The 25,459-nt window shown below is 39.5% G+C and overlaps 1 protein-coding gene across 1 annotated transcript in view; it reads left to right on the top strand.

Annotated features, from left to right (window-relative positions):
- Nucleotides 1-20,256: 20,256 nt before the first annotated feature.
- LOC138698001 (uncharacterized) overlaps nucleotides 20,257-25,459 on the top strand; it is a 210,155-nt gene continuing 204,952 nt past the window's right edge. Inside the window, exon 1 of the mRNA XM_069823669.1 lies at nucleotides 20,257-20,373. Coding sequence (XP_069679770.1) covers nucleotides 20,356-20,373 — 18 coding nt within the window. The 5' untranslated portion in view covers nucleotides 20,257-20,355. The remainder of the gene's footprint in view (nucleotides 20,374-25,459) is intronic.

The following is a 25,459-nucleotide window of genomic DNA, read 5'->3' as shown; positions in this document are numbered from 1 at the left end:
TGGACTGAGAGAACAGAGAGTGGACTCAGAGGACAGAGAGTGAACTAAGAAAACATAGAGAAGTGAGTGGACAGAAAAGGGGTTAAAAGGACAGAATTTGGACTGAAGGGACATAGAAGAAAATGACAGAGTAGATAGAGAGAACAGAAATATATGTTGATCTGAAGAAAGTTATTCCCCTCAGTGAGACTTGTAATCTTGCTAGTTATTAGTAGGGGAAAGAAGGAAATGCTAAAAGAAAAGAAAAGAAAAGAAAAAGGAAAAAACAAAAGCAGAAAATGTAGATATAAGTCTCTTGCTGTGATATTTACGGGCTACTGTTTGAACTCAGTGAGGGCATTCTTTCATGAGTTCGAAACTAGTAAATTTAAAACATATCGTTATGGATATGAAGGAAATGGAAAAAAAAAAAGCTATTTCTGTAAACATAATATCCCGTGTCCACCTATTACCAGGCCATAGTTGGAATCCTGTCAGGACATTATTTTCCTAGTTCGATCCTTGTAAACTTATTAGTGACAGGTACAGCCGGTACAGGTATGAAGAAAATGCTAAAAAAAATTGTAGAATTAGTAAATATTAACGCCGTTACTGAAATAGTAACAGGCTGTACTTTGAATTAAGAATAATTTTCCTAATTCGACCCTAGTGTAAACATGTGACATTAGTATGGCTATTAAGGATTTAGTATTCAAAAAAATGCATGTCAAATCACAGCTGATAACATACGAAATATCGATTACCTCTTTATTTACAACTTACACCAAATGTAAATTACATGAAATTATCAGTTCTGGTGGGCCTGTTATGCACTAGAATGAAATGGAATTTCGGGAGAGGGGCACTATGACCCAGCACTGCTACCTATAACGATCTATTGCACTAATACTCAAGCTAGGCACATTCCCAAACTCAGACCTGCTGACTACAATAAGGTGCGCTATGTATCCAGGTTTCGAGTAGGCAAACCCACTCATCCCTAGGCCAGCCCCTTCTTACGTCACTAGCCGGCATTCGAGGAATGCTATGGAATAATGACTGAATGGAGAAATGTTGACAGAATGAAGTAGATTCCTAATCAGGGAAAACGGGATAACCCCGAGGAAAACCCAACTGCAGCCTTGTTCATCACAAGTGTCACTATGGATTCTACAATTAAAGATCCCATACAAACCCGACTCTGTCAGAGAGTTACGCCTTATGACTTGTCATAAAAGTTTCATTTGTCCTAGAAGTTCGTTTTGTTATGATGTGTAGTACTCAATTTCTTACAAGTAGGCCTAGTCGAACCGTTATTTTGTTCGGTACTTGCTTTGCTTTTTTTCATTTGTCTTTTAATCCTAGTATTTTTTCAATTCTCTTTTAATCCTAGCATATCGGTATATACGAGTAATTAAGTTTACTGCTACCCTATTTTTTTTAGAAAGGAGAAAGTCACACAACAGAACTGGATGCATTGTATTCTACATCTGATATAATTATGAACATTAAATCTAGACGTTAGAGATGGGCAGTGCATGTAGCACGTATGGGTGAAACCAGAAACGCATATAGAGTGTTAGTTGGGAGGCCGGAGGGAAAAAGACCTTTGAGGAGACCGAGACGTAGATGGGAAGATAATATTAAAATGGATTTGAGGGAGGTGGGATATGATGATAGAGACTGGATTAATCTTGCTCAGGATAGGGTCCAGTGGCGGGCTTATGTGAAGGCGGCAATGAACCTCCGGGTTTCTTAAAAGCCAGTAAGTAAGTATGTTTATAGGCACTCTAACCCTTTTTTTGATACTTCTAATTTCTGAAAATGCGGCGGATTTATTTTTGCCACCAATTCGGTAACACTGACTTCTGAAATATAACTGAAAAATGCTTAATGAAGTCCATAAACAGAAATAAAATAATATTTCCCTTTTCCTCAACATCAGCCTCCGTGTCACTCATAGCTCAATCACTAATTCTTTCGATCGAAATACACGTGCCGGTATCGCTTGTTGTGGCTGGACTGACCTCGACCGATGACTCTACTGATAAGAACTTCCACGCGAGGTGAAGCAAACTATGTGAGCAAGCTACAGCACGTACAGTAGGAACAAGCTCCGATAGTTTTTATTAATACATTTCAGAGCTTCCTCGCAAAAAGATCAAACTCGTTTTGCTCATGAGGAAGATGAGAAAAGTAAGGTCTTCAATTAAATTAATACCACCCTAATATTTAGATGCAGTGCAAGTAGTAAATTCCGTATAAAGGAAATAATTGTTCGTGAGTTTCGGCAAGGAAAACTTGTAGTTGAACAGATTCTTAACTGTATTATTCCCTATCTAGTTCAAATCGTGTATGGGACAAATTGACTGGTTGACGATTTTCCCAGGGTTTTCCCTCAACCGTTTTAGAGCAGATGCTGGGTAGCTTTCGCCGCTGGACCCTAAACTCATTTCGCTTGCATTATCACCTTTATATTAGCCAGACGCTAGATAGCTATTATAGTTGAAGCGTAGGGCAGAATAACGGTCTATGTTACAATTTTTAAAATCGAGTTTTAATGGAAATTGTTTTTCAATTTCAGTATCAGAGGCGCTTCTACACAAGTTACAACCATGAATTTCTTGCTAGGAACAACGGTCTATATCACTACGTATATTTTTAGTCACTTCTACCAAAAGCGTATAGTATTGTAGGGCAGCGTCTAGTAGCTACTTCTGAGAGAGGTGTTGAGGGACTAGGAGATCGTAACCTCTCGACCTATGAGTGCGATATGCCGAGCTGAGATAACTGAGATAATATTCAGTAGGGTATATCCGTTGAAAAACATTACCGCTCCATAGACTGTAAAGAAACATTTTAAATCTCTGCCTCTATGCAAGTCACAGTTTGCATTTAGAAGGAAGAGAGATGGCAAAATGTTGTAATGTTTTTAATACTATACTAAAAGCATGAGATTTCTGCGGAAGATATTACAGGATCGAAGACTCATTCGAGGACGACCGAACATTATTGATTTGCGTTGCAAGAATATGACAAAAGTTAAACGCTTTAGAGCAGAGCAAAGACAAATTGTCTCTATGAGTCTTCGATAGACACCGATTTGAATTTCCAAAAATAGTACCAGAAAAGATAAGATGTTACAAGGAAACAAGTGAAAAGGCTAATAATAGTAGATATAGGTTTCGAAATTGATTTCCTGATGGTGGTCTCCTCAATTATAAAGTTGGTTCAACTAGTGGTGACTACAACCAAGAAATGAATTCCTCCAGCTTAGAGAAATGGTTAAGAGAGCGAGTACCTCCAAACTTGCAACCTGCCTCTGTAACAGTGCGAGTCATCTATGGACTAAATAATTCGAATAAGTGGAGATGAGATGATGGAAGTGATAGTGATGATGGCGGTGGTGGTAGTGGAATGAAAGTCCTATTGCTAGTGATAGCTCTGCCTTAGCTATGCCTTTGGAGTGAAAAACACATGGTTTTATGTGACAATAATAACATATACAAGTTAGACTATGTACATAATTATATAAAATGAGTGTAGTATAAGCAGTAATATGTGTTGTTGTTAGGAAGTCAGGAGGAGAATAGCAATGGCAAAAGAAGCTTTAATACAATAATGAGCATCTTCTGCCGACCTATGAAAAAAGAAGAGGAAGAGACTAGTGATGTGCTTTGTGTGGAGTGTGGCATTCTGTGAGGCTTAAACATGGGCATTACGACGAAGTGAAAAGAAGAGACCAGAAGCATTTAAAATACGGATATGGAGAACAATGGAGCGTATGAAATGGACAGACAGAATAATAAATGAAGCTGTGTTGTAAAGAGTAGCTGAAAGAATAATGCTGAAACTGTTCAGAAAGAGGAAAAGAAATAATTGGCTGGGTCACTGGCTGAGAAGAAACTGTCTACTGAAGTATGCACTGGAACGAATAGTGACCGGAAGAAAAGTTCGAGGCAGAAGAAGATATCAGATGATAGACAACTTTAAGATACACGAATTATATGCGGAGGTTAAGAGGAAGGCAGAAAGTAGTGAAGATTTGAGATTGTTGGGTTTGCATTGTAAGGCCTGCCTTTGGGCAGAAAACTATGAATTTTCATTCATTCATTCATTCATTCATTCATAGTGTTCTGCCCTTGGGCAGGTATTTCATTACGAACCCAGCATTCTCCAGTCTTTCCTATTTCCTGTCGTCCTCTTTGTTTCCGCATATGATCCATATATCTTAATGTCGTCTATCATCTGACATCTTCTTCTGCCCCGAACTCTTCTCTCGTTCACCATTCCTTCCAGTGCATCCTTAAGTAGGCACTTTCTTTTCACCCAGTGACCCAGCCAATTCCTTTTCCTCTCTCTGATAAGTTTCCGCATCATTATTTCTTACCCAATGTTTACAACACAGTTTCGTTTCTTATTCTGTCTGCGCATTTCACACGTCCCTTCCTTCTCCACATCCACATTTCAAATGTTCATAGTCGGTTCTATCCACTTCGTCGTAATGTCAATGTTTCTGCCCCCATACAATACTACACTCCACACAAAGCACTTCACTAGTCCCTTCCTTAGTTCTTTCTCCAGAGGTCCACAGAAGATGAGCAGTATGAATATATATTATTAAATGTTATGTTTTTTTATTTAACGACGCTCGCAACTGCAGAGGTTATATCAGCGTCGCCGGATGTGCCGGAATTTTGTCCCGCAGGAGTTCTTTTACATGCCAGTAAATCTACTGACATGAGCCTGTCACATTTAAGCACACTTAAATGCCATCGACCTGGCCCGGGATCGAACCCGCAACCTTGCAACCTTGCAATGCACACCCATTATTCTACAGTCTTTCCTATTTTCTGCTTTCCTCTTTGTCTCCTCTTATGATCCATATAATATATAATTTTCAAGAATGTAATAAATGGCATTTAACTGCTAATTCACACAATACTCAACTTGGATAGTCTATGTCTATATTCATAATTTACTTATCCTCAACGTTCAAGAACGTCGTAAGAAATGTGTGCAGTACACAACACTTGGGAATGAGCTTATTATCATAAATAAAGACTTGCTACTACATCCATACAGTGAAATCTTGTTCTCCTTATCGGAATTATAATATAATTTGTGCTGCTTATGTATATAGAGCAAACGTTTTTCGTACACTAGTACCAGCTTTTGTAGATGTTAATATAACTCGCTTATCGCGATTACGTCATAATCAGGACTACGGAGTCCAGCTCGCTACAAAACGTGGCCCTACACGAGGTACTTTACAGGTGCACACAAATATGTTGCAGTAACAGTACCGCAGGCCCCAATACAAAACTATTCCTTTCTAAGCGAGGGGAGCGTTATGTACAGTAAAAAGGTAAAGGTATCCTCGTAACATGCCATGAGGCACTTGGGCGGCATGGAGGTAGAGCCCCATGCTTTCCATGACCTCGGCACTAGAATGAGGTGGTGTGGTCGGCACCACGCTCTGACCGCCTTTTACCCCGGGGAAAGACCCGGTACTCAATTTTATAGGAGGCTGAGTGAACCTCGGGGCCGTTCTGAAAGTTTGGCAACGAGAAAAAATTCTGTCACCACCTGGGATCGAATCCCGGACTTTCCAGTCCGTAGTCAGCTGCTCTACCAACTGAGCTACATACAGACATATTAGACTGACAAGTGATATATTTTGAAAGCAGTGTGCCGTAAAATAGACTGACAAGTGATATATTTTGAAAGCAGTGTGCCGTAAAAAGTAGGGACTGCTCATATTTGAAACTCAATATTTAAAAAAAATCATTATAATGTTTAATAAATATAATACGGCATGTTGAGTTCGTGTAATATTAAATTATGAACGTGGTACGTAGACTGTAAAGTATGAGTGTAGTGATCATTGATAATCACCCAAACATAACTTCGACCTTGTTGAGGCACGACACTGCACAGCCACGCAGAACTTTCAATTACGTCAGGCTCAACAGTATGCAATATGTTGACTTACTGCAGCCTCTTCATAATAACAGACGCAGTGGAGATGGGGAAGCACCTTCGATTGCCCACGTGCAGGTGTTATACTATGTTTAACATAGGTACAATACTGATGCACGAGGGTTTCATTTATCGTATAGGCAAGGGTATTACAAGAAATCATTGATTTAGACATCGAAGCCCATGTCACGCCAAATATAAACTGTAAAAAAACCGAAAAAAAAAGATAGGTTTGTTCCTACGTTAGGCAATTATATGGAAATACCCTCCTTTACAGTTTATGCTATTTCCTTATTTTTAAAGTTTATATTGGTGTTGTAAAATAATTGCATTTGCACGCGTTTTTTCATGCTTTACCGTCATTGCATTCATTATTACCTAAACATTGTCACGCAGTTTGGTACCAGTACTGGTTTAACATTATTTGTTTCTTCATATTATCTGTAGTTTATTATTGTTTATACCAGAATGTGTTAGGATTGTTCAATATGTATTACATTCTATGTGTACAAAAATATTGGTATGATTTATTTACTTGTTTCATGATTAATGTCTCACTTTCCCTCATACTAGGCCTATCCCTACCATCTGTGTCAACTATTCTTATTGGATTACATTATTACACTCTAGAAAATAATGCCCTTCCAGGTGTGATACTTAGCATATTTCAGTAAGATGTCGTGAAGTATAATAATCTTCCAATTCTTTGCCTTTCCCTTCATACACACACTTATAACTCATAAGTTCACAATGCTCGAACTTAGGAATTAATGCCCTCTCAGCCTTAAATCAATTGTCTATTACTATTTAGGACAGGGACTTCTTTACAAATTCTGCATTCTTTAGAGTACTAACTACTTCATACCTATACTAATGTTATATGTTTACACTAGGCTCGAATTAGGATAATAATTCTCTGACTTACTTCAGAGTATGATCTGTTACTATTCCACTAAGGGCGTTTATATTTACTAATTATGCAATTTTTTTTTTAGCATTTCATACTTCTACCTGTCATTCAAAAGTTTACAAGGATCGAACTCGCGAAATAATGTCCTGACAGGATTCTAACTATGGCCTGCTAAAACGTGGACAAGGGACGTCATATTTACAGGACTACCATTATTTCAAGCTCCTTCATATCCATAACCATATGTTATAAGTTTACTAGGATCGAACTCAAGACAGAATGCCTTCACTGAGTTCCAACAGTGGCCCGTAAGATTCACAGCAAGAGACTTACATCTACATTTTCTGCTTTCGAATTTTTTTTTTTTTTTTAGAAATTTCTTCCTACCCGTATTAATCAAATGTAAGATTACATGTCTCAGTGAGGGGAATAATTTTCTTGAGATCAACCTATATTTCTGTTCTGTATACTCTGTCACATTCTTCTATGTCCTCTCAGTCCACTTTGTGCCATTACAATTCTCTTTTTGTCCCTGAGTACTCTATGTTTTCTCAGTCCTCTCACTGTCCTCTGAGTCCACTCTCTGTCATCTCAGTCCAATCTTTGTCATCTCAGTCCACTTTCTGTCCTCTCAGTCCACTTTTGGTCCTCTCACTCCATTCTATGTTCTCTCAGACCACTCTCTGTACTCTGATTCCACTCTCCAACTCTCAGACTACTCTATGAACTCTCAATCCATTCTCTGTCCTCTGAGCCCCCTCTAAGAACTCTCAGACCACTCTCTGTCCTCTCAGTCCACTCTCTCTACTCTCAGCCCAATCTGCTTGCTCTCAGTCCACTCTCAGTTCAAACAGCCCAGTCTCTGAACTCTCAGTCCACACTATGATCTCTCAGACCACTGTCTGGCCTCTCAGTCCACTCACTGCATTCATATTCCACTCTCTGAACTCTTAGTCCCCTCTCTGTCCTCTCAGTCCAACATCCGTCCTCTCAGTAAACTCACTCGACTCAATCCAATCTGGTCCCTCCCAGTTCACTCACAGTCCTCCCAACCCACTCTCAGCCCACCCTCACTTATCTTAGTCCAATCTCTGTGCTTTTATTCCAATCCCTGTCCTCCCAGTCCATTCTATTCCTCTCAGTTCATTCCATCTCCTCTCTGTCCACTCTATCTCCTCTCAGTCCACGCTATCTCCTATCAGTCCACTCTATGTCATCTCAGTCCACTCTATGTCCTCTCAGTCCACTCTATCTCCTCTCAGTCTATTCTATCTCCTCTCAGTCCATTCTATCTCTTCCCAGTCCACTCTAAGTCCTCTCAGTTCAATCTATGTCCTCTCAGTCCACTCTATGTCATCTCAGTCCACTTTATGTCATCTTAGTCCACTCTATGTCCTCCCAGTCCACTCTATGTACTATCAGTCCACTCTATCTCCTCTCAGTCCAATCTATCACTCTCAGTCCACTCTATGTACTCTCAGTCCACTCAATGTCCTCTCAGTCCACTGTGTGTCCTCTCAGTCCACTCTATGTACTCTCAGTCCACTCTATCTTTTCAGTCCACTCTGTGTCCTCTCAGTCCGCTCTATCTCCTCTCAAGGTACTCTATCTCCCCTCAGTCCACTCTATCTCCTCTCAGTCCACTCTATGTCCTCTCAGTCCACTCTATCTCCTCTCAGTCCATTGTATGTCCTCTCAGTACACTCTATGTCCTCTCAGTCCAATCTATGTCCTCTCAATATAATCTGCGTCCTCTCAGTCCACTTCCTGTCCTCTCAGTCCACTTTCTGTCCTCTGAGTCCATTCTATGTACACTCAATCCACTCTATATCTTCTCAGTCCACTCTAAGAACTCTCAGTCCACTCTATGTCCTCTCTCTCAGTCCTCTCTATATTTTCTCAGCCCACCCTATGTTCTCTCAGTCCACCCTATGTTCTCTCAGTCCACTCTATCACCTCTCAGTCCACTTTATGTCCTCTCAGTCCACTCTATGTCATCTCACTCCGCTCCATGTAATCTCAGTACACTCTGCGTCCTCTCAGACCACTTCCTGTCCTCCCAGTTCACTTTCTGTCCCCTCAGTCGAATGTATGTTCTCTCAGTCCACTCTATTTCCTCTCAGTCCACTCTATGTCCTCTCACTACACTCTGTGTACTCACAGTCCACTCTATGTCCTCTCAGTCCACTCTATCTCCTCTCAGTCCACTCTATGTCCTCTCAGTCAACTTTCTGTCCTCTCAGTCAACTTTCTGTACTCTCAGTCCACTCTATGTCCTCTCAGTCCACTCTATGTCCTCTCAGTACACTCTGTGTTCTCTCAGTACACTCTCTGTCCTCTCAGTTCACTCTATGTACTCTCAGTACACTCTGTGCCCTCTAAGTCCACTTCCTGTCCTCTCAGTCCACTATATGTACTCTCTGTCCACTCTATATCTTCTCAGTCAACTCTGTGTCCTCTCAGTGTACTCTATCTCCTCTCACTCCACTCTCAGTCCACTTTATCTCCTCTCAGTCCACTGTATGTAGTCTCAGTCCACTCTATCTCCTCTCAGTCAACTGTATGTCCTCTCAGTACACTCTATGTCCTCTCAGTACAATCTATGTCCTCCCAATACACTAGGCGTCCTCAGTCCACTTCCTGTCCTCTCAGTCCACTTTCCGTCCTCTGAGTCCACTCTATGTACTCTCAGTCCACTCTATGTACTCTCAGTCCACTCTATGTCCTCTCAGTCCACTCCATAACTTCTCAGTCCACTCTATGACCTCTCAGTCCACTCTATTTCCTCTCATTCCACTGTATCTCCTCTCAGTCCACTTTCTCTCCTCTCAATTCACTCTGTGTCCTCTCAGTCCACTCTATGTCCACTCAGTCCACTCTATGTCCTCCCTGTGTACTCTATCTCCTCTTAGTCCACTCAATGTCTTCTCAGTCCACTCTATCTCCTCTCAATCCACTGTATGTACTCTCAGTCCACTCTATCTGCTCTCAGCCCACTCTATGTCCTCCCAGTCCACTCTATGTCCCCTCAGTCTAATCCATGTCCTCTCAGTCCACTCTATATCCTCTCGGTCCACTTCCTGTTCTCTCTGTTCACATTCTGTCCTCTAAGTCCACTCTACGCTATCTCAGTACTCTCTACGTTCTCTCAGTCCACTCTATCTCCTCTCAGTCTACTCTATATCTTCTCAGTTCACTCTATGTCCGCTCAGTCCAATTTCTGTACTCAGTCCACTCTATGACTTCTCAATCCACTGTATGTCTTCTCAGTCCACTCTATGTCCTCTCCGTCCACTGCATGTCCTTTCAGTCCTTTCAATATCCACTCAGTCCAATTTTTGTCCTCTCAGTCCACTCTATCTCCTCTCAGTCCACTGTATGTCCTCTCAGTCCACTCTATCTCCTCTCATTCCACTCTATGTCCTCTCAGTCCACTCTATGTCCTCTCAGTCCAATCTATGTTCTCTCAGTCCACTCTATATCTACTCAGTCCACTCTACGTCCTCTCAGTCTACTCTATCTCCTCTCAGTCCACTCTACGTCCTCTCAGTCCACTCTATCTCCTCTCAGTACACTCCATATCCTCTCAGTACAGTCTGTGTCCTCTCAGCCCACTCTCTGTCCTCTTAGTCCAATCGATCTCCTCTCTGTCCATTCTATGTCCTCTGAGTATACCCTGTATTCTCTCAGTCCACTTTCTGTCTTCTCAGACCACTCTATGACCTCTCAGTCTACGCAATGTCCTCTCAGTCCACTCTATATAGTTTCTCAGTCCACTCTATGTCCTCTCAGTCCACCCTATATCTACTCAGACCACTCTGTCCTCTCGGTCCACTCAATGTCCTATCAGTCCTCTCTATTTCCTCTTACTCCACTCTATGTCCTCTTAGTACACTCTGTGTTGTCTCAGTCCACTTTCTGTCCTCTCAGTCCACTCTAGCTTCTCTCAGTCCAATCTATGTCCTCTCAGTACACTCTGTATCATCTCAGTCCACTTTGTGTTCTCTCAGTCCAATCTATATAAACTCAGTCCACTCAATATCCTCCCAGTCCACTATGTCCTCTCCGTCCACACAATAACTTCAGTCCACTCTGTGTCGTCTCAGTCCAATCTATATATACTCAGTCCACTCTATATCTTCTCGGTCCACTCTATGTCATCTCAGTCCACTCTACCTCATCTTAGACCACTCCTTGTCCTCTCAGCCCACTTTCTGTCCTCTCAGTCCAAAATGTGTCCTCTCAGTCCACTCTATGCACTCTCAGTCCACTCTCTATTTTCTCAGTCCACTCTATGTCCTCTCAGTCCACTCTACGTACTCTCAGTCCACTCTATATCTTCTCAGTCCAATCTATATCCTCTCAGTCCACTCTATCTTCACTCAGTCCACTCTATATTTTCTCAGTCAACTCTCTGTCATCTCAGTCTACTCTATCTCCTCCCAGTGCGCTCTATCTCCTCGCAGTCCACTCTATCTCCTCTCAGTCCACTTCATGTCCTCTCTGTCCACTCTATCTCCTCTCAATCCACTGTATGTTCTCTCAGTACACTCTATCTCCTATCAGTCCACTTTTTGTCTTCTCAGTCGTGTCTATGTCCTCTCAGTCCACTTTATCTCCTCTCAGTCCACATTCTGTCCTCTCAGTCCACTCTATGTCTTCTCAGTCCACTCTATGTCTTCTCAGTCCACTCTATCTCCTCTCAGTCCACTCTATGTTTTCTCAGTCCACTCTATCTCCTCTCAGTGTACTCTATCTCCTCTCATTCCACTCTATCGCCTCTCAGCCCACTGTATGTCCTCTCATTCCACTCTATCTCTTCTCAGTCAACTGTACGTACTCTCAGTACACTCTATGTCCTCTCTGTCCACTCTATGTCCTCTCAGTCCACTCTATGTCCTCTCAGTCCACTTTATCTCCTCTCAGTCCACTTTCTGTCCTCTCAGTCCACTTTCTGTCCTCTCAGTCCACTTTCTGTCCTCTCAGTCCACTCTATGTCCTCTCAGTCCACTCTATGTCTTCTCAGTCCACTCTATCTCCTCTCAGTGTACTCTATCTCCTCTCCGTCCACTGTATATCCTCTCAGTCTGCTCTATCTCCTCTCAGTGCACTCTGAGGCCTATCACTCCACTCTATATCTTTCTGTGCACTCTATCTCCTCTCAGTCCACTCTATATACTCTCAGTCCACTCTATCTCCTCTCATTCTACTCTATGTCCTCTCACTCCACTCTATGTCATTTCAGTACACTCTATATCTTCTCAGTCCACTCTACGTTGTCTCAGTCCTCTCTATCTCCTCTGAGTCCAGTCTATGTCCTCTCAGTCCACACTCTGTCCTCTGAGTCCACCCTATGTCCTCTCAGTCCACTCTATGTCCTCTCGGTACACTTTGTGTCCTCTCAGTCCACTCTCCGTCCTCTCACTCCACTCGAACACCTCTCAGTCCATTCTATGTCCTGTGAGTAAACTCTGTATTCTCTCAGTCCACTTTCTGTCCTCTCAGTCCACTCTATCTTCTCTCAGACCACTCTATCTCCTCTCAGTACACTCTGTATCCTCTCAGTCCACTTTGTGTTTTCTCAGTCCACTCTATGTCCTCTCAGTCCACTCTATGTCCTCTCAGTCCACTCAATATCTTCTCAGTCCACTCTGTGTCGTCTCAAACCAATTTATATATATATATATATATATATATATATATATATATATATATATATATATATATATATATACTCAGTCCACTCTATGTCCTCTCGGTCCAATCTATGTCATCTCAGTTCACTCTATCTCATCTTAGTCCACTCCTTTTGCTCTCAGCCCACATTCTGGCATCTCAGTCCAATCTGTGTCCTCTCAGTCCACTCTATGTTCTCTCAGTCCACTCTATACATTTTTTCAGGCCACTCCATGTCCTCTCAATCCACTCTAAATCTTCTCCAGGCCACTCTATGAACACTCAATCCACTATATGTCCTCTCAGTCCACTCTATATTTTCTCAGTCCACTCTATGTCCTCTCAGTCCACTCTATATCTTCTCAGTCCAATCTATGTCCTCTCAGTCCACTCTATCTACTCTCAGTCCACTCTATATTTTCTCAGTCCACTCTGTGTCCTCTCAGTCTACTCTATCTCCTATCAGTACCCTCTATCTCCTCGCAGTCCACTCTCAGTCCACTCTATCTCCTCTCAGTCCACTGTATGTCCTTTCAGTCCACTCTATCTCCTCTCAGTCCACTTTCTGTCTTCTCAATCCTGTCTATGTCCTCTCAGTCCACTTTACCTCCTCTCAGTCCACTTTCTGTCTTCTCATTCCACTCTATGTCTTCTCAGTCCACTCTATTTCCTCTCAGTGTATTCTATCTCCTCTCAGTCCACTCTATCTCTTCTCATTCCACTGTATGTCCTCTCAGTCCACTCTGTCTCTCAGTGCACTCTATGACCTCTCAGTCCATTCTATGTCCTCTCAGTCCACCCTATATCTTTCCGTGCACTCTATCTCCTCTCAGTCCACTCTATATCCTGTCAGTCCACTCTATGTCCTCTCTTTCCACTCTATCTCCTCTCAGTCCACTTTCTGTTTTCTCAGTTCACTCTATGTCCTCTCAGTCCACTTTATCTCCTGTCAGTCCACTTTCTGTCCTCTCAGTCCACTTTCTGTTCTCTCAGTCCACTCTATGTCCTCTCAGTCTACTTTATCTCCTCTCAGTCCATTTTCTGTCCCCTCAGTCCACTCTGTATTCTCTCAGTCTAATCTATGTCCACTCAGTACACTCTGTGTCCTCTCAGTCCACTCTATCTGCTCTCAGTCCACTTTGTCCTCTCAGTACACTCTGAGTCCTCAGTCCACTTACGGTCCTCCCAGTCCACTCTATTTCCCCTCAGTCCAGTCTATGTCCTCTCAGTATACTCTGTATCGTCTCAGTCCAGTTTCTGTCCTTTCAATCCACTCTATTTTCTCTCAGTCCAGTCTATATCTTCTCAATCGACTCTGTGTCCCCTCAGTCCACTTTCTGTCCTCTCAGTCCACTCTATCTCCTCAGTCCACTCCTTGTCCTCTCAGTACACTCTCTGTCCTCTCATTCCACTTTCTGTCTTCTCAGTCCACTCTATCTCCTGTAAGTCACTCTATGTTCTCTCAGTACACTCTGTATCCTCTGAGTCCACTTTCTGTCCTCTCAGTTCACTCTATGTCCTCCCAGTCCACTCTATATCTTCTCCGTCCACTCTATGTCGTCTCAGTCCACACTATGTCCTCTCGGTCCACTCTATATACTCTCAGTCCTCTCTATCTCCTCTTACTCCTCTCTTTGTCCTCTCAGTCCACTTTCTGTCCTCCAAGACCACTCTATATCCTCTCAGTCAACTCTATGTTCTCTCAGTCCACTCTATATTTTCTCAGGCCACTCAATGTCCTCTCAGTCCACTCTATATCTTTTCAGTCCACCCTATGAACTCTCAGTCCACTCTATGTTCTCTCAGTCCAGTCTATCTCCTCTCAGTCGACTCTATCTACTCTCAGTCCAATCTATGTGCTCTCAGTCCACTTTCTATCCTCTCAGTCCACTCTAAGTCTTCTCAGTCTAATCTATGTCCTCTCAGTCCACTCTATCTTCTCTCATTCGACTCTACCTCCTCTCTGTCCACTCTATGTCCTTTCAGCGCACTCGATCTCCTCTCAGTCCACTCTATCTACTCTCAGTCCACCCTAAGTGCTATCGGTCCACTTTCTGTCCTCTCTGTCCACTCTATGTCCTCTCAGTCCACTCTATGTCCTCTGTATCTCCTCTCAGTCCACTCTTTCTCCTCTCAGTCCATTTTCTGTCCTCTCAGTCCTCTTTCTGTCCTCAATTCACTCTATGACCTCTCAGTCCACTCTATCTCCACTCAGTCCACTCTATGTCCTCTCAGTGTACTCTATCTCCTGTCAGCCCACTCTATGTCCTTTCACTCCACTCTATGTCTCCTCAGTCCACTCTGTATCCTCTCAGTCCACTTCCTATCATTTCAGTCCACTTTCTGTCCTCTCAGTCCACTCTAAGCTATCTCAGTCCACTCTATGTTCTCTCAGTCCACTCTATGTTCTCTCAGTCCACTCTATCTCCTCTCAGTCTACTCTATCTCCTCTGAGTCCACTCTATGTCCTCTCAGTCCAATTTCTGTCCTCTCAGTCCACTCTATGTCCTCTCAATCCACTGTATGTCTTCTCAGTCCACTCTCTCTCCTCTCAGTCGACTCTATCTCCTCTCATTCGACTCTATCTTCTCTCCGTCCACTCTATGTCCTCTCAGTCCACACTGTCCCTTCAGTACACTCTGTGTCCTCTCAGTCGACTTTCTGTCCTCTCAGTCGACTTTCTGTCCTCTTAGTCCTCTCTATGTCCTCTCAGTCCAGCCTATGTCCTCTCAGTACACACTGTGTCCTCTCAGTCCACTTTTTGTCCTGTCAGTCCACTCTATCTCCTCTCAGTCCACTCTATATCCCCTCAGCACACTCTGTGCCTTCTCAGTCCACTCTCTGTCCTCTCAGTCCACTCTATGTCCTCTCAGTCCACTCTATCTCCTCTCAGTCTACTCTATATGTTCTCAGTCCACTCTATATGTTCTCAGTCCACTCTATGAGCTCTCAGTCCACTCTGCGTCTTGTCAGTCCTTTCCCTGTCCTGTCATTGGATGTTTAAATTTCTAATTTTACGATAATTTGCAATCGTCTCATACATTTTCCAAAGAATTACTTCTATACGGGAATCGAACCCGGTATTAATGTGTCAGATCAACAGTTGCTGTACCGCACAGGTTTTCTGTGTTGGTGTCATCTTATCAATGCGACTCTGGTGTTGTGTCTATAAACTACGTTCACGATATCATAGTTACAACTTATTGGCTTTTCAAATACATGATTGCAGGCTTTCTCTCATCGCTAAATAGTGTAGTGTTGGCTGCAATGCATACGTGCATAATTTTGAATGACGTAGTAGCCTTGCGCTCGTCCGCCATGACACTTGGCAACCTATAGGTGGATTTAACCCCATATAGTTTAGTAGGCCTACGTCATCAATTTCGGGAGCAGGGCATCCTCCACCAGTTGTTTTTAGTTATTTCTTCAACTAAAAGTAAATAAATATATACTTAATTAGAATAATTCAGTCTTTGAAGTCCAATATTTCATAATAGTTACGTCTAGGCCTAACCTAAAAATATTACGTATAATATTATAACATTTCTACTTACATTTTCGATATTTCTTCTTGTATAGTCGAATTCCCGCACGCTGCCATGTATATTTCTTGTTTTTTTTTACCACAGAAGAAAAAACAAATAGTTTATTGTAGTTCAATATCGCCAATAACCTCACAAATAAACAGAAACGATCCGGAATCGCTTGCGTCTGAGCATGACAATTGCCAGTCTGCACATGCGCAGTAGCATTTTCAGCATCGTGGAACAGTTTCCAAAGCTAATACGCCGACTAATGTAGCCACTGATTAATCGGCGTCTCTGAATCCTGTAAAAGTAACCTAGCTATAACCGGGGCTAGTTTAGAACGCTAGTGGCTAACAACCCATCACTGTAAAAAACAGCTTGTTACGAATTCCTACAGTAAGCCTCGGAATAGGACTGATTCTCTGGCACGACCACAGCAAAGGAATAAGGTTTTGAGATTTGGCACTTGGAACGTAACTAGTCTTAATAGAACAGGAGGGATAACATTAGTAGCAAAAGAACTAGCTAGATATAGAATAGACTTTGTGGGAGTACAAGAGGTTAGGTTAGATGGGAATGGTATATCACAAATAGGAGATTACTTGTTGTATTATGGGGAAGGAAACAATAATCACCAATTAGGAACAGGATTCTTTGTACATAAAAGAATAAAATCAGCAGTAAAAAAGGTCGAATTTATCAGTGACAGGTTATCATATTTAGTACTTAAGGGTAGATGGTGCGACATCATAGTTATAAATGCTCACGCCCCTACAGAAGAGAAAGACGACTATATAAAGGATAGCTTCTATGAGGAATTGGAACATACTTTTGATCAGTTCCCTAGATATCACATGAAAATTTTATTGGGGGATTTCAACGCTAAAGTAGGACGGGAGGATATTTTTAGACCAACTATTGGAAAAGAGAGCCTACACGCAATTAGTAGTGACAATGGAGTTAGATTAGTCAACTTTGCCACATCGAAAAATTTAATTGTCAAAAGTACAACATTCCCCCATAAGGATATACATAAATATACTTGGACTTCTCCAGATGGATTGACACACAACCAAATAGATCACATCTTGATAGATAAACGGAGACATACTAGTATAGTAGATATTCGAACTTTCAGGGGTGCAGACTGTAATTCTGACCATTATTTGGTGATTGGAGAATTAAGAGAAAGATTATCAGTAGCAAAGCGAGTAGAGCAACAAGTTAATATTACTAAATTCAATATTTTGAAATTAAAGGACGAGGAAGCTAAGCAAAATTATCAGGTCGAAATTTCGAATAGGTTTGCCACTTTAGAAAGTTCCGACGACGTTGAGAAAGAATTAGATGTTAATAGCGTGTGGGAAAATATCAGAGATAGTATCAAAATTGCAGCTGAGCAGAGCATAGGTTATTATGAAACTAAGAAAAAGAAACCGTGGTTTGATGAAGATTGTTGCATGGTAGTAGAAAGAAGGAAACAGGCAAAATTGAAATTCTTACAGGATCCAGTTGAGGAGAAGAGAGATAATTATTTCAATGAAAGACGGGAAGCAAGTCGTACACTTAGGAATAAAAAGTGAGGTTACTTGAACGAAAAACTGAATGAGGTAGAAACAAATAGTAAGAATAAAAACATTCGAGATTTATATAAGGGTATAAAGGAATTTAAGAACGGATATCAGCCTAGGGTAAACGTGATCAAGGATGAGAATGGTGACTTGCTTGCAGACTCTCCATCAATCCTAAACAGATGGAAAAACTATTTTGCGCAACTACTAAATGTACATAGGCCAAATAGAAATGATCGGGACGATATTGAAATACAAACTGCTGAGCCATTTATACCCGAACCCACGCTTTCAGAAGTCGAAATTGCGATAGAAAATCTGAAAAAGTACAAGTCTCCAGGTATCGATCAAATTCCAGCAGAATTAATACAAGAGGGTGGAAGTGCATTATATAGCGAAATTTATAAACTTGTACTTACTATTTGGGAAAAGGAAATTGTACCAGAACAATGGAAGGAGTCCATAATTGTACCTATTTTTAAAAAGGGGGACAAAACCAACTGTGGTAACTTTCGAGGAATATCACTTTTGTTGACGTCGTACAAAATTTTGTCCAATATTCTTTTGAGGAGATTAACTCCGTACGTAGATGAAATTATTGGGGATCATCAGTGCGGTTTTCGGCGTAATAGATCGACTATTGATCAGATTTTTTGTATTCGGCAGATAATGGAGAAAAAATGGGAGTATAAGGGTACAGTACATCAGTTATTCATAGATTTCAAAAAGGCATATGACTCGGTTAAGAGGGAAGTATTATATGATATTCTTATTGAATTTGGTATTCCCAAGAAACTAGTTCGATTAATTAAAATGTGTCTCAGTGAAACATACAGCAGAGTCCATATAGGTCAGTTTCTATCTGATCCTTTTCCAATTCACTGCGGGCTAAAGCAGGGAGATGCACTATCACCTTTACTTTTTAACTTCGCTCTAGAATATGCCATTAGGAAAGTTCAGGATAACAGGCAGGGTTTGGAATTGAACGGGCTACATCAGCTTCTTGTCTATGCAGATGACGTGAATATGTTAGGAGGAAATACACAAACGGTTAGGGAAAACACGGAAATTTTACTTGAAGCAAGTAAAGCGATCGGTTTGGAAGTAAATCCCGAAAAGACAAAGTATATGATTATGTCTCGTGACGGGAATATTGTACGAAATGGAAATATAAATATTGGAGATTTATCCTTCGAAGAGGTGGAAAAATTCAAATATCTTGGAGCAACAGTAACAAATATAAATGACACTCGGGAGGAAATTAAACGCAGAATAAATATGGGAAATGCGTGTTATTATTCGGTTGAGAAGCTCTTATCATCCAGTCTGCTGTCCAAAAATCTGAAAGTTAGAATTTATAAAACAGTTATATTACCGGTTCTTCTATATGGCTGTGAAACTTGGACTCTCACTCTGAGAGAGGAACATAGGTTAAGGGTGTTTGAGAATAAGGTGCTTAGGAAAATATTTGGGGCTAAGCGGGATGAAGTTACAGGAGAATGGAGAAAGTTACACAACACAGAACTGCACGCATTGTATTCTTCACCTGACATAATTAGGAACTTGAAATCCAGACGTTTGAGATGGGCAGGGCATGTAGCACGTATGGGCGAATCCAGAAATGCATATAGAGTGTTAGTTGGGAGACCGGAGGGAAAAAGACCTTTAGGGAGGCCGAGACGTAGATGGGAGGATAATATTAAAATGGATTTGAGGGAGGTGGGGTATGATGATAGAGACTGGCTTAATCTTGCACAGGATAGGGACCGATGGCGGGCTTATGTGAGGGCGGCAATGAACCTTCGGGTTCCTTAAAAGCCATTTGTAAGTAAGTAAGTAGCATGGGCTAGCGCGATGTCTATGAATAGAGCCCTAAGGTATTAAGTAAGCTGAACCGGACTAAATATAGGACGCACAATGGGCCAAAGCAAGCCTATAAGCGGGCGAGCTTGAAACTACAGCGCTATGTTGCCAATATGGACTACCACACTGTCAGCTGATGAAAGCTAGCAATTGACGTTAAGACGACTGATGTTGAAACATTCATTGACAATTATTGACACGAATGCTAACATTGTGTACACAATAAATGTTGCCAAGAGAGCTATTAAGCACTCGCCACGTAGGAACTGTAAGTTTGGCAACTTAACCGTTGTTACCATAGCAACAGGCCTACCACGCTATGTGACATTCAGTTGTTTTTCCGATCGCAACGCTCCTGTCATGCCCCATCTTTAAAAAGAAACAAGTATAAGTGCAAGGACTGATTTCGAATCAAGCGGACTATATATGTATATATAATATATTTATTTATTTATTTTCCTCTTGTTTCGAATCCAGCTCTCGAAAAACCAAGCCAAACCCTCTACCTTTTCCACATGCCTGGTGAAAATCTGAAATCCCAAATATTTAACTATACTATTTCGAAATTGAAATTGGTTTGAGATTTATATAATGCAAATAAATACGGATTTATAACACAGCCTGCTAATAGTAAATCTATTGCACGATAGGTGTCAGTAGTTGTTTGCAACTTGATCAAGTAGTTCATAAAATTGGTTCAGAGATGCCGCTGCAGTATACAGGTGCCCTTGGTAGTTTCGTCTGCCTCAGATGAGTTAGGATTCAGCAGCAATGACTGTGGTTGCGGCGGGAAACGAGGCTGACGGCAAAACATCAGACTGTCTGTGGTGGGGACATAGAACCGAAGATGAGCTACTTCCATCAGGTGAGATACAGTCGTCTGGAGATGGTACCAGCATCTGTCACTCATCGTAAATTAACATTATTGCGTCAATGTGCATATAGCAATAACTGTAATCAGTTTTCGTCATTCATATTTCCGCAATTTTAAATTGAACATTTAAGGATTTGAATTTAAGGGGTATTTCAGCGAACAATCCCGCATCTGCGAGATAAAAAATTATACGTAACTTAAACAAGCTTGACTTCTTTTTTCTTCTTTTTATGTTTATATGCGCTTGGAGCTCTTTTATCCTTGGGTTTGGCAGTTGAAAGACGAGGCCTGTGGATGGAATATAATGGTACTCTAGTACATATATGGACATCACCGCAATGTTGCGCTTTAAAACTGGCGGGTGGTAAAATCAATTAAGGTAGCCAAAGGAGTGGTTATCGTTGTATGCGTACATGTGTGTACGCCTTTTAAGGCGTGAGACTCATCCTGACGTAATCAGCCTTAAACACAACTAGTATAATTCTTTTTAGTTTATTTTTGTTCTCTCTGTCAGTTGTTACCGACAGAGAATGCCTTTAAATCATACTGCGATTATTACTGTCACGTTGTTGTCTCATTTCAGCTACTCTTAACTTTTCTACTAAGCATGGTGAGGATATTTGTAAAATTACTTTCTTAAGTGATTATTCATCATTAAGTACGAAACTAAAAACTCGAATAACATGTTACACATTTAAATTGTACTGTAAATATGGAATATTAATCTATAAATAAAAATCATTTGTTTTTAACTACAAAATGCAGAGAATATTATTGACAGTAGATTATAATTTATTATAATATCACATGTTTATTTAAGAATTTCAAGTTACGATTTTTAAGGGAGTTCATTTTTAATTCCTTATTTCTGAAAATGCTTTCAGTTAATCTGACTGATTGATATAATTCGTAAATATAGAGTATCAATTTACACAACATCTCGTATAAAATGTCTAACTTTTCCATTTTTCTGAATTTACAAACATTGCAAGTGAAGACGTCTACATTTTAATTTAAAATATTGGATAAATCCAAAAAGTATGAATACGCAGTTATTAAACACTAATTTGCTCTTTTAAGAAAGTAAAGCAATAAAGCCAAGCTGCTTAACTCATGCTATTTCTTTTACTCTGTTTTCTATACCTACAAACAAGTATGTGCAATACATTCTCATGGCATTATATGAAGCTCAAAAACTTTAATAGTCCATATCTATAATAATTAATATTAGTTTTATACTTCTTCCTTATTTGGTATCAAGAAAATAGAGTTCCGCGTCATCCAATGGAATTAAAACGAGTGTATAAAACAATAAAAATGAATTTCTCTCACTTTCATATTTAATTACGTGTACCGTTAACCGACCGACATGATGTAATAATAAAAAAATAAAACTTCGATTGTTTTCCGTAAGGTCATAAATATTACTTTATCGGATTCGATTAATAAATTGAAAGAAACCGGATTTGTTTTGAATTGACATAGGGTGATAGATAATACATCAATGTCTAACATAATGCATAGGCCTACCAGCAGTATGACCTGCATAAATAAAATACAATAATTATATTTCAATAATAAGGAATAAATAATGTTGTTACACTTGTGAAGGCATAATCGATCTTATGTAGTTCGTTCGTTGCCTATTTTTTCATTGAGTACGATGTATTTTATTCAATATTTAATTTGTAGTCGGTTATTTTACGACATCTACTACTAGATTATTTAGCATCGATGAAACTGCTAATAGGGAGATTTTATTTGACGAGGTGAGGTAGAGGATTCGCCATAGGATTGCTTGAATTTCGCTTTACAGTTGCGGAAAATTTCGGAAAAGCCAAATCAATTACCCAGCCCAAGAGAAAATCGAACGCAGCTCCGGATAAGCAGGAAAACATGTTATCGCTGGTGCCTATTCAGAATTTAATGAATCGTAATAATTTCATATCAGTATTTACTACAGAGGAAATATTCAGAAATTAAATGAAGTAGAATGGAAATGTACCCGTGATCGAAAAAGAAAAAGTAAGAAAATCCTTCTGCAGTGTCTCCTTGTCCACTACATTTCCCATGCCACGATTTTACAGCGGTCATACTTCGCTCTCTCGTATACGAAATACTCAGCCGCTTTAGACTATGTTTTTAACCACAGAGTTACTTAGCGTCAGCAAATTGAGTTACTACTAAGTAACGATCGAGAATGAGGTTAAACGATAAAAGTTGTAGTCTACTTTGAGGGATTATTTGAGGAAAAAGAAATTGCGGATCTTAATAATCTCATCGAAGATGAAATCTCCGACTTAACGAATAATGAATTAATGATATAACAATTAAAAATTACATTATTTGTTTTACTTGGTATCCTATTTAAAGCATTATTGTTGAAATTGCGATGTATTACGGTGTTGATGGTGAGATGATGATTGTTATTATTATTATTATTATTATTATTATTATTATTATTATTATTATTATTATTATTATTATTATTATTATTCAGTGTTCTCCCAAGGGCAGGTGTTTCACTGCAAATCCAGCCTTCTCCAATCTTTCCTATTTTCTGCCTTTCTCTTTGTCTCCTCATATGATCCATCTTAATGTCGTCTATCATCTGATAGCTTCTTCTCCCCTTCACCATTCCTTCCAGTGCATCCTTCAGTAGGCAGTTTATTCTCAGCCAGTGACCCAACCAATTCCTTTTCCTATTATTATTATTATTATTATTATTATTATTATTATTATTATTATTATTATTATGATAATCATTATCAAGGACGCACCGACGGGGCGGTCCATCGGATCCGGACCCCCCCCCCCAAAGTGATAAGTTGTATCATTTTTACTGAATCTTTAAGCATTGATAGCATATAATTCCGTTATTTATAATTTCACCGAAATTATTCACGTACATGTACATAACACTTTTGATTTGACATCCATGATCATATCACAGTTTCTCCACAAGATGTTGTTAACAAACTAAAAGAAAAAAAGCCAAAAATACTGGACTTTGTTTTGTAACAAAAAAAATGTGTTTGTATGTGTATGTATTTATGTAACTTAACATCCCCAAGAGAAATTCCTGGGTGCGCCACTGATTATTATTATTATTATTATTATTATTATTATTATTATTATTATTATTATTATTATTATTATTATTATTATTGATATTGTCTACGTCTTTAATTTCTACGGTTTCTGAACAATTTTCATATTCATCTTGTCGAATATTTTCTCATATTTTCAAGTATTTTCAGTTTGGGAACTATTATTATTATTATTATTATTATTATTATTATTATTATTATTATTATTATTATTATTATTATTATTATTATTCAATGTTCTCCCAAGGGCAGGTGTTTCACTGCAAATCCAGCCTTCTCCAATCTTTCCTATTTTCTGCCTTTCTCTTTGTCTCCTCATATGATCCATATACAGTATCTTAATGTCTTTTATCATCTGATAACTTCTTCTCCCTTTCACCATTCCTTCCAGTGCATCCTTCAGTAGGCAGTTCCTTCTCAGCCAATGACCCAACCAATTCCTTTTCCTATTATTATTATTATTATTATTATTATTATTATTATTATTATTAGTAGTAGTAGTAGTAGTAGTAGTAGTAGTAGTAGTAGTAGTAGTAGTAGTAGTAGTAGTAGTAGTAGTAGTAGTAGTAGTAGTAGTAATAGCAGCAGTAGTTGTTAATTTATAATTACAGACGAAATTGATAAAAAAAATTATGCCAGGAGACGAAAAACGACAGAATTCATACATATGGTAGTTTCTCCAGAACAACGACGTAAGTGCAATGTTTTTCAGGACAAACATAAAACAGAGTTTTATTTAGATATAAAAACAACTAATACATTTTTGAAAAAAAAAAAGTTGTGGCAATTGAAATAAAGCAAAATATTATAATTTTCTGTTACTTTTAAATAGTACTAGTCAGATAGGGGCGTATTTAATATTCACCCCAGTTTTTCAGTTGTGTTATTGTTCTTGCGACACAGCGATATAGAACTGAGTCTGTAGTCTTAAATGCCGAAGGAAAATTGAAGTTTAATATGATCCAAGAAACGATGAATTGATAGGCTACCGTAAAAGACATATAATAATAATAATAATAATAATAATAATAATAATAATAATAATAATAATAATAATTACTTACTATTGTTACAATACAGAGAAAATAAAAACAGTCACTAAAATTTGTAAGTAGGCCCATAACCAGTCATTAGGACGATATTACTGACTCTTTAAATATGTACCTAGAGCATGCTGTGCTTGGATATACTCGTATTTGTCGTGAAGTATTAATATTACACTTTATAATTCATGATATTATAGTCACGAAATAACAGCACAGAGATGACATTATTTTTGGAAAGATATGTTAAAAAAATAAATGGAATTATTTATAACATTTTATTTTGTTCTAGAGAGAAAAAAAACACGAAATGTTCATTTGAACATTATTTTATAGGTTACAAATCCAGAATTCGAGAATGCGAATACAGAAGCTGGTTACAAAGCAGCAAGCTCCGTCTGAAAAACACGTGTTCGAAATCTGTAATCTATACACTCACGCCAGTCTTTCTTTAATGGACAAAGCACACAAATCTGCTTGTATCCTACTTGTGAAATGTCTACATTGCCAACATTAATGTTCTGTCTGAATGATGGAAGGAAACACTTCTGTAAGAATTATGCAGCTACACGCTTGTAAATATTACCGAAAAAAAAAAAAGAACTACACTGACGAGTTGTTTTATGGCGCTTTGTAGCAGTTAACGGCTATTTCCAAACACTTCTCTTTTGTTTCTCTTATTTCGCAGTAACATATGAAAGAAGGTTCTGAGTGGAATTGGAAAATGGCAATTTAAACAATACGGAACAAAGCAGTTGGGTGGAGGAAAGGGAGCTGACTGTTTGTTTGCTCAGTGTTTAAGGTGCAGCTTCAACTCTGAAACCCACCCACGACTTGAATAGTTGTGAACTGTCAATATGACATTCTTTTTTATTTTCTCATTGTACGAAGTATAAAAAAATAGTATGCAGATGCTGCAGAACT

This window comes from Periplaneta americana, chromosome 4 (assembly GCF_040183065.1).
Source record: "Periplaneta americana isolate PAMFEO1 chromosome 4, P.americana_PAMFEO1_priV1, whole genome shotgun sequence".
Lineage (NCBI taxonomy): Eukaryota > Metazoa > Arthropoda > Insecta > Blattodea > Blattidae > Periplaneta > Periplaneta americana.
This window is presented reverse-complemented; position numbering and strand designations above follow the sequence as displayed.